General features: G+C 46.4%; 1 protein-coding gene across 1 annotated transcript; it reads right to left on the bottom strand.

The window, feature by feature from the left end:
- Window positions 1–1,353: 1,353 nt before the first annotated feature.
- LOC121156303 (HLA class I histocompatibility antigen, alpha chain G-like) lies at window positions 1,354–9,036 on the bottom strand. The gene is made up of 7 exons (XM_040979917.1): window positions 8,961–9,036; window positions 8,409–8,678; window positions 7,911–8,186; window positions 7,071–7,346; window positions 6,856–6,984; window positions 1,491–1,530; window positions 1,354–1,366 (listed from the first exon to the last, which is right to left on the bottom strand). The coding sequence occupies exons 1-7, from the start codon at window positions 9,034–9,036 to the stop codon at window positions 1,354–1,356; spliced, it is 1,080 nt and encodes a 359-aa protein (XP_040835851.1).
- Window positions 9,037–9,329: the final 293 nt, after the last annotated feature.

Genomic DNA, 9,329 nt, shown 5'->3' with positions numbered 1-9,329 from the left:
TGTTATTATCATATATTAGAAGTCAACCTTATAATGTCCAGTGCATTAGAGGTTTTGGAAGTACTAGCAAGAATGTTTTCTATCAATTGTTTTTTTTTTTTTCAGGATGTCCTATGATTGAAATCATTATTATTAATAATAAATTTACTGGATTAATTGACACTGGAGCATATGTTTTCATTATAGCTTCAGAGCATTGGCCTGTTAAGTGGCCTAAAATTCAGGTTCCAGTCACTTTTTCAGGTGTGGGGATTTTAGAACAAGTTTACCAATCAACAATGAATTGCAATGCACTTTTGAACATTAGACAATATTCTTCACTCCTAATATTGCTAATATTAGCTTTACCTTATGGGGCAGAGATCTATTAGAAAAATTTAATATAGAAATTTCTATAGGATATTCTCAGGCCAACTTTAATGTGTTTACCAAACATGGATATATTGCAAGTCAGGATTTGGGAAAATACACCCAAAGAACCAGATCTCCAGTCTCAGTAAATAATAAAATAAATAAATTTGTTAAATGAACAATGCCAAATGGCTATTGCAGAGTTCAGCGGCCAATTTTCTAATTCTTATCCTAAAATTCCTCACAATTTCCCAAAACCACAGTTTTAGTTTTAGATCCCATAATTAGAACCAAAACAATTTCAAACACTCCTACATTTTTCAAGAATATAACATTAGTCCTTCCGCTGGTATTCCTTATAACTCTCAAGGTCAAGCTATTGTTGAATGTTCCCATGCTACGTTAAAAACACTTCATTTAGGGCCCGGCGCGGTGGCACAGTGGTTAAGGTCCTCGCCTTGCACGCCCGGGATCCCATATGGGCGCCGGTTCTAACCCCGGCAGCCCCACTTCCCATCCATGCGCCCTGCCTGTGGCCCGGGAAAGCAGTCGAGGACGGCCCAAAGCTTTGGGACCCTGCACCCACAGGGGGAGACCAGAAAGAGTCTCCTGGCTTTGGATCAGCATAGCACCGACCGTTGCGCTCACTTGGGGAGTGAATCATCGGATGGAGGATCTTCCTCTCTGTCTCTCCTCTCTGTATATCCGCCTTTCCAATAAAAATAAAATAAATCCTTAAAAAAAAAAACATTTCATTTAAAACAAAACAAAAGAGAATGGGAACCCCTATCACTAAAATACAAACTAATGAAAGCATTATTCACTTTAATTTTTTTTAATTGATATGAAGACGGAAGTACAAAAATAGACAAACATTGGCACACTGCATCTTCACAGATAGAACAAATACCAGGAAGTAAAGAATGGAAAAAAGAACTGTAAAGGCTTGGGGGAGAGGTTTTGCTCTTATTCTTACAGACAATGGAGAATGCTGGTTCCCCACTAGATGGCTCCACTGGAATGGAAAAAGAGAACAAATCAGCTTAAATTTTGAATATAATGGAGCCACCTGTTGCTGGAATGTAACATTTGTCTTTAGCTGCTCCTGTGACTTCCAGAGCTAAGCTGCTTATGCTTACCCAAGGTCAACTAAAACAACTAAATCAAGAAGGTGCCAACCTAGTGAAGAAAACAGAACAGTCTTTTAACACTAAAACACTTTTCTTGATTATGCTAGCTATTGCCACGACAAACTCCTCCCAGGCAAGTAATTCTACTTATTAGACTGATATTCCTTATCCACTGCTTTACAGACCAGTAACTTGGGTTGATTTCACGGTTCCAGTATACATTATTGCAACTATTTGGTTGCTAGATCCTTATAATCTTAGGGGATCTCTTAAACCTGAAAAAGAAAGGATGATATTAAATGACACTAATTGTTTCTATCAATAATACTGGATTCTATTGTCATATTCTTAGCCAGACTCACTCAAGACCAATATATATAAACCTCCAGTAAAGCCTAAATCATCTCATTGAATATATTGTGCCTCTTGTGCAGGGCTTGAACTTTGTTCTCTGATTAATATTTCCTATGGAAATATCATTAACTATAGCCCTGTGGGAAGTGCATGGAGTCGCAATACTCAATGACAACTGTATTGGGAGGTCCATTATGATTCCCTTCAAATGAGAGTAAACACCCCAGATTCTATCACCTGGCAGGCAGGAGGCTGGTCCACTCCAGCTCCTGAATTACCTCAACATCCTAACAAATCATGTGTCAAAATTAGTAACGGCACTCAAATCACTTGAGATTTGGCAAGCACAGGTTGCTATCCAAAGTGGTTTCTTTCGATTTATCATCAAGAATAATCAGACCCTATACAGGCTTGTGTTTATCTTCTTTTTTTTTTCAGTTGGCACTACCACATGGAATTGATTATCAGATTTCCTGTACAAGGTATCCCTTCTATAAGGTGTTTCCTAAACAAGGTGTTCCTTCTACACTTGCTTGAATTCTAACATTAACATTAATTTTTCCACCTAGTCTATAGATGTTTTAAGACCCTGTGTAGTGAGCCTGGCCTGGTGGTTCAGTGGTTAAGGTCCTCACCTTGTATGTCCGGGATCCTATATGGGTGCCGGTTCTAATCCCTGCAGCCCCGCTTCCCTTCCAGCTCCCTGTTTGTGGCCCAGGAAAGCAGTTGAGGACGGCCCAAAGCTTTGGGACCCTGCACCCGCGTGGGAGACCCGGAAGAGGCTCCTGGCTTCAGATCAGCATAGCATTGGCATAGCATTGGCATATCATCGGCCGTTGTGCTCACTTAGGGAGTGAATCATCGAACAGAAGATCTTCCTCTCTGTCTCTCCTCTCTGTATATCCTCCTTTCCAATAAAAATAAGACAAATCTTAAAAAAAAAAAAGATCCTGTGTAGGTATTTGGCTGCCAGTCCAATTGTCCAGACCTTGGGCAGAAAATTCAAATACCATCTTCCTTTGCATGATTCTTCATGAAGTAAAGAGAGATTTAAAAGATTCATAAGACTATAACCATTGGTAGCCTTGGCATTATTGCTATTATGACAATTGCTGCAGTTGCAGGGACTGCATTATACCAGATGGTACAAACAGCTCACTTCGTCCAGCAATGGCATCAACATTCAGAAGCATTGTGGAAATCACAATGACAAATTGAAGGACAGTTATATAGAGAACTCAAGCACTTGAAATTGACCATGCTGCTCTTGAAAGATCAACTACAATCTGTTCATCAAAGACTTTCACTAATATACCTCCTTTTGTGCTATCCCTACCCCGTGGAATCAATCTTTGTTCTCTTGGGATAATATAAAACATCATATGTTGTGTCATGGAAATCTGTTGTAGGCTAAGGAGCTGATTAGTGCTCATTTGCCTGGGCAGGAACAGGAACTAGGCTTGTGGCTAAAAACACCAAGACTAATTGGACTCATCTGTATCCAATATCCTGCTAAATCAGGATGTGGGGGTTGAGGGGAAGAGTATATAAGGAGAGGTGAAGGAGCAATAAAGGGAGACTTTGCAGAGACTCCCACCATCACTGTATCCTGTTGGTGCTTCATCCCAAGACCCTCTCCCTGTCCATATTACTGGCTCTGCTGGCTGGAGCAGGAATCTTTCTGGTCAGCTGTTTGAATTAGAATGAGAAATTAGATCTACATTTTTCAAAGAAGTTACATGAGTTTCAGGGTTAAGTCTTTTACCTGATTTTACTGAACATATGTCCTCTATTTTTACCAATGGCTTTTTTAAAAAAAATAAGAATTATTATTTTGATTGTAATAACATTATGCCTTTGGCATTATGTCTCTGCTTCTTGTAAAAGCATATCCAACGATACCAAGCAATAATGCAATGCTGATACAGCATCAATGTTTATGCCTCGTAATTCTCTAAGGGGAAATGACAGGGTTAATTGTAAAGGTGACTGCACTGCTGGAAGAATGGAATCTCCAAAGAGAAGCCTGCCTCCTATTACCAGAAAAAACTCCTGCTTCCTGAAACATCAGGAGGCAGACAGGAGATAGGGAGAATCTTGGAGTTTTTAGATTTATAGGAAAGACAGCTACATTAGATGCATGCTATTGTATTACTGTCTACATTAAAGTGATATGATGAGGACCCCCAACCTATACATTGTAAATTCCCATTGCATGCTTTCTGTTTTGTGTCACTGTTAGCCCCTAAATCATGTACTTGCTCACTGTCATATAGCTTTTGATTCTCTGATAGATACTATAAAAAAGCCCATGATTATTTTGTTCAAGGTGCTTCTTGCTTATGGCAAGAAGTTGCCCCTTGAGTAGAAATTAAAATCATTTCACTCACCTTGGAGTTTCACTCAAATTCACTGAACCTCAACACTGGCCAACCCCCAGTCCCAAATCTCACTGGCAAGTGCTATAGCCTCACCGTGCCCAAACCACTGTCAATCATGACTCATGCAAGCCATTAGGTGTGATAAAATAACCAGGTATGCCCCGCATTGTAGCCTGGCTCCTGCACTTGCCACTGAGCAAAAGTTAACCTAGCCCTGCATGGACTACCACCTTCCAAAACCATGCCGCACAAGTACAGACAGATGGAGCTATCCTGTCTGATCTGACCAACACCCAGGCTGAAATCACATGCTCACCAGAGGGAGCAAAATGAGTCAGGGATCTCATCCATACCAGTGGATGCCAGGCCCTTATCAATCATAGGCTATCCCCTCCTTTCTGGCATATATACGAGCAGTGGATGTTGTGGTCAGTCCACCTCACACCATATGCTTGCATGTATCTGTGGGTGTTGCAGCCTGGACCAACCTAACCTGGACCCAATTCCAGTACCCATCAGTATCGGGGCAGTTCCATGGTCATGCCTAGCTCAGCTTGTCACCACCCCCAGCTCCAAACAAACCAGCTGAAATTGCAGGCCACAAGGGTGAACCCACACATCCCCCACAGAATCTGTCCCTAGACCCAGTTTTCTTGTGTGATAGTTTCATTACCCAGCCTAATATTAATTGTCACGTTTTAACTCTCATTGGTGAATACTGTGATCTAGCCTTGCCAAGTAGGCCACCAGCCCTAGCTTTAGTGTCCACCAGTGAGTGGTATTCGGAATTGGTCAATACTAACTATCTCAGTTCTGCTATACCTCTAGGGCTGCTGTTTCAGACTGAACCTTAAAGCTTACTGTGTTCCCTGCTCAAGATCCCACCACCAGGTGCCAATGGCACTGGGCAAAGCCTTCAGGCTACCTGTCTGAGCCCTTTCTCCTCAGAGATCAGAGCTGGGGCTAGTCAGCTCCTCTGGCTCCAAGCACCCAGCAGGCCAGTCAGCTCAGGCCTTCAGACCTAAGCCCCATCCCTGGGACAAACCAACCCACCTGACTCCAAGCACATGGCGAGCCAATGGGCTTTATTCTCCAGACCCAATCCCAGTTCAGGGAGAAACTGAACTACTTGGCTCTGAGCCGATGGCTGGTCAGGGGGCCAGGCCACCCATCCGAGTTCTGCCACCTAGGAGTTCAGAGCCAGGTCTAGCCGCCTCCCTCCAACTATGAGCACTCAGCAGGCCAATCAGTTCAGGCCTTCAGAGCGAAGCCCTGCTCTTGGGACAAACCACCCCCTGTAGAGCCAGCCGAAGGACCCAGCCACCTGGCCTGAGCCCTGCCTCCTGGGTGCTCAAAGCAAGAAGAGGCTGGTTAGCCCCAGCACTGAGCACCTGCAGTCAGGCTTACACTTGTTACATATAGAGTCATACCTGTTTAACAGTAGGTACTAATTTCATATTTGAATGAAATACAATTGTGTTACATTTTAATTGCATCACAAGTCATAACAGTAACATTTAAAAATTGTTAGGAAAATTTTTATTGTATGTATTGAATGCTCATTCCACTGGAGATGATGTTTACTGGGGTGTCAGGTACATACCTGAACCAGGATACTGAAAGCTCGCCTGTACTGCATCAAAGAAACTTGGTATTAAACCCTTCATTTGTTGCCAGTTCTGAGATCACATTCCCAGCCAGGTGTGGTTATGTTCTCTGTGCACTGTCTCACAGAGCTGAGCTCCCTTCTTAGGTCAGAGTCTTCCTGCAGACCCCCACAGCTTGTTTGCAGCTTTCCTTCCAGCTGGAAAAATGGAATCCTGTTTCCTTCACATCTGTTAGGGTGCATGGGGCAGGCTGCTCCCGAATTCCAGTGGCCACAAAACTTCTTCAGGTAGATACATTCAGGTGTGTTTTTAGGGAAAAAAAAAGTCAGGGTTTCTTGAAAGACACAAATATGGGGACTTGAGCAAGTCCCAGACCACTCAGTGTCACAAAGCACTTGTCTCACACTATAGAAGACAAGAGATAACAACCTCAGTTACTGTAGATACACACACAACAAACAGCCTAGAACACACTCAAGGTATCCAAATTCAAAGATCCCCAGAGCCCAGTAGCATCCCCTCCTCCAATTCAGGCTCTCCAACTGTCAGCTTTCAAAGCCATGGGCTATGCCTTAGAACCCTTCCCCCACCTGGCAAAACAAACCAGATTTGGAGATAGCCTACAGGAGATGCGGTTAATAGAAAACTTATGGGTTGGATGGGCTCCTATCTACATTGTTCCAGGACTTTTGAGGTTTGTCCCTGCCCCTCTTCAGTACTTACTACAACTTGAGAGTATCTCTCTTCTTTTCCATCTGTGAAAAGAAAACCATTTGTGAGAGACAAGGTTAGAGGCTTGGACTGAAAACCTACAGGTTGACCCTACACCTAGATAATCCAGGGAAGCTTCCAGAAGCACAGCTGCAGACCCAAGAAAAGGGCAGGAGGCACTTCTGGAGGTATGTCCTCAGCTGGGACCTCCCCCTGACCTGGGGCTGCTGGAACTCAGGTCCCTATGAGCAGTCTTCCCCGTGGAGTGATCGTCCCAGAAATGGGGTGGGGGTTCTCAGACCCATCCTCACTCTGCCCTACCTGAGTTCTTGCTCTTCCTCCTCCTCATAATCATCACAGCAGCAAGTACCACAGCTCCAATGAGCACAGCTGCCAGGAGGACCAGGCCAGCAACAACTCTCCACACGGGCACTGTGTACTGAGGAGGCTCTGAGAGGAAAAGGGAGAGTGAGGGGCTCTGACTCCAGGTCTCAGTCTTGCCCCTGCTGAAGGCTCTGCCCTGCTACCCACCTTACCCCATCTAAGGGTGAGGGGCTCAGGCAGCCCCTCATGTTCCACATGGCAAGTGTATCTCTGCTCTTCTCCAGAAGCTACCAGTACAGCTGTCCACTTCTGGAAGGTTCCATCCCCTGCAGGTCTGGTCTCTATCAGGTCTGTGTCCTGGGTCAGGTCCTCCCCATCTCGGTGCCAGGTCAGTGTGATGTCCTTTGGGTAGAAGCCCAGGGCCCAGCACCTCAGGATGACCTTCTGGTCAGAATCAGAGTGGTGTGTCACGTGAGCTGTGGGTGGGTCTGAGGGAAGAATTGAGGAGTTTTATATTCTTCATGTAACACTAAAGCTACACTTAGTTACCATCCTGAGAGTGGATAGAAGCACCGGGTTGGGGAAGAGGTACAAAACCTAAACTCAGCATGGGGATAATCTAGTCTTTCCAAAGTGTAGCATTGGGTAGCTGGCTCAGGGGAGGAGACTCCAGGTCTCTGAGAGAAGAAAAGGGATTTGGTCTTGACTTGTGTGAGTGCCAAATAACTCAGAAACCCTGGAGTGAAACATCCCACTGCATTGGCTTGAGACCAAAATTGGGCTGGGAACAATCACAGTTCACATGGCATCCCTGCGGGTTCTTTCTGAAATGTTCAGTCTCTTCCTCCTGATATAGTCAAGGACTCTCCACTGCTCTGAGGGAAAGGCAGACCCTCAGTGCAAGGTCCTGTTCCTAGACCTAACACCCAATTGGGCGTCCTAGCATTCTTTCTCTGGCAAGAGGTGGACGCTTGGTCCGGGCCTCCTTTTCCTCCCTTCCTCACCACCCTCGGAAAGTTGTAAGCAAGGACAACCCTTCCAACCCCACGCACCTGCACGTTGCAACATCTCCTGCCCCATCTCCAGGTATCTGTGCAGCCACTTCATGCACTCGCCCTCCAGGTAGTTCCTTTGGCGCTCAGCTTCACCTGTTGCCTCCAGCTTGCGTTTGCTGATCTGAGCCGCCATGTCAGCCGCGGTCCAGGAGCGCAAGTCCTCATTCAGAGAGATGTAGTCAGCGCCATCATAGGCATGCTGCTCATACCCAAGGAGGAGGCGCCCGTCCGTCCCGACCTCGCAGCCGTACATGTGCTGGATAGTGTGAAAGCCTGTCCCCGCCCGCGGTCAGCCCTGGCCACGCAGCTCCGCCCCGCCCTCACCGGCCCACAGCAATTTCCGCTGAAATCTGGCCATGTCCCATGGGCTTCTCCTAGTCGAGGGTCTCGCGAAGCTCGCAGTCTCGGGGTGGGGGAATCCTGGCCCCTTTGACCCGGAGCGACCTGGGCGCACCTGGGGAGCAGTTGTCCCCTAGCTGGGGCTATGTCACTCACCGGCCTCGCTCTGGTTGTAGTAGCCGCGCAGGTTTTTCAGGTTCTGGCTGTAAATCTGTGCGCTCTTCTTGGCATCCTGTGTTTCCTCGTCCCAGTACTCCTGCTTCACCTGCTGCATCCAGGGCAACTGGGACTCCACCCTCGGGTTCTCAGCACTGCTGTCGAAGCGAACGAACTGCGTATCATCCACGTAGCCCATAGAAATGAAATGAGGCTCCCTGAGGCCGGGCCAGGACATGATGGCTTCGAAGTAATTCAGGGAATGTGACCCTAGGAGAGAGAGGCCATGCAAGAGGGTTTGATCCTAGACTTGTCCTGAGTGAGAGATCTCCCGTCGGTTGGGACTGGCAGAGAGCGGAGGGGCCTAAGGAAGCTTTGGATGGAAAAGGGGGCTGATGAGAAAAGGAAGGGAGGAAAAGTGAAAAGGACCTAAGAATCTGAAGGCAGAATCTCTAGGTGAGGGCCGGAGGCACTGGAGACATGTGGCTCAGCCCCTTCCCCACAAGAGCTCCTTTCCCATTGAGGCCTTTTTCCTTCCCACCATGTACTCACCTGCCCTCACCTCTGTCAGAGGCAGGATCCCCACCAACAGCAGCAAGAGAAGGTTCTGGGACGCCCAAGCCAGCATTCCACGGATATAGAGACAAAAGTAGAGGTAAAAGGACCTGAACACGGCTGCACCTCCCTTATATTGGTGGTTCTAAAACTTTGCCCTGCTCCCTTCCCTTTTTTCCAGAGCCAGGTGCCCTTTGTGATACCCCCTCCTTGACGCCCAACCCAGCACTGAATGAAAGAACAATGAAAGTCCCTCAGCTCCATTTACAGCACAAACGATCCCTTGAGTAATCAGAACCTTGTCTGTGAAAGGAGAGAGTGTGGCTCCCCACAACTCAGAGTGTCTGTGCAGCATCCCAGCAACAC

Source organism: Ochotona curzoniae, unplaced genomic scaffold (assembly GCF_017591425.1).
Source record: "Ochotona curzoniae isolate NIBS_2020 unplaced genomic scaffold, NIBS_Ocur_1.0 contig_3348, whole genome shotgun sequence".
Lineage (NCBI taxonomy): Eukaryota > Metazoa > Chordata > Mammalia > Lagomorpha > Ochotonidae > Ochotona > Ochotona curzoniae.
Note: the sequence above shows the minus strand (reverse complement) of the source record. Positions and strands in the feature narration are given on the sequence as shown.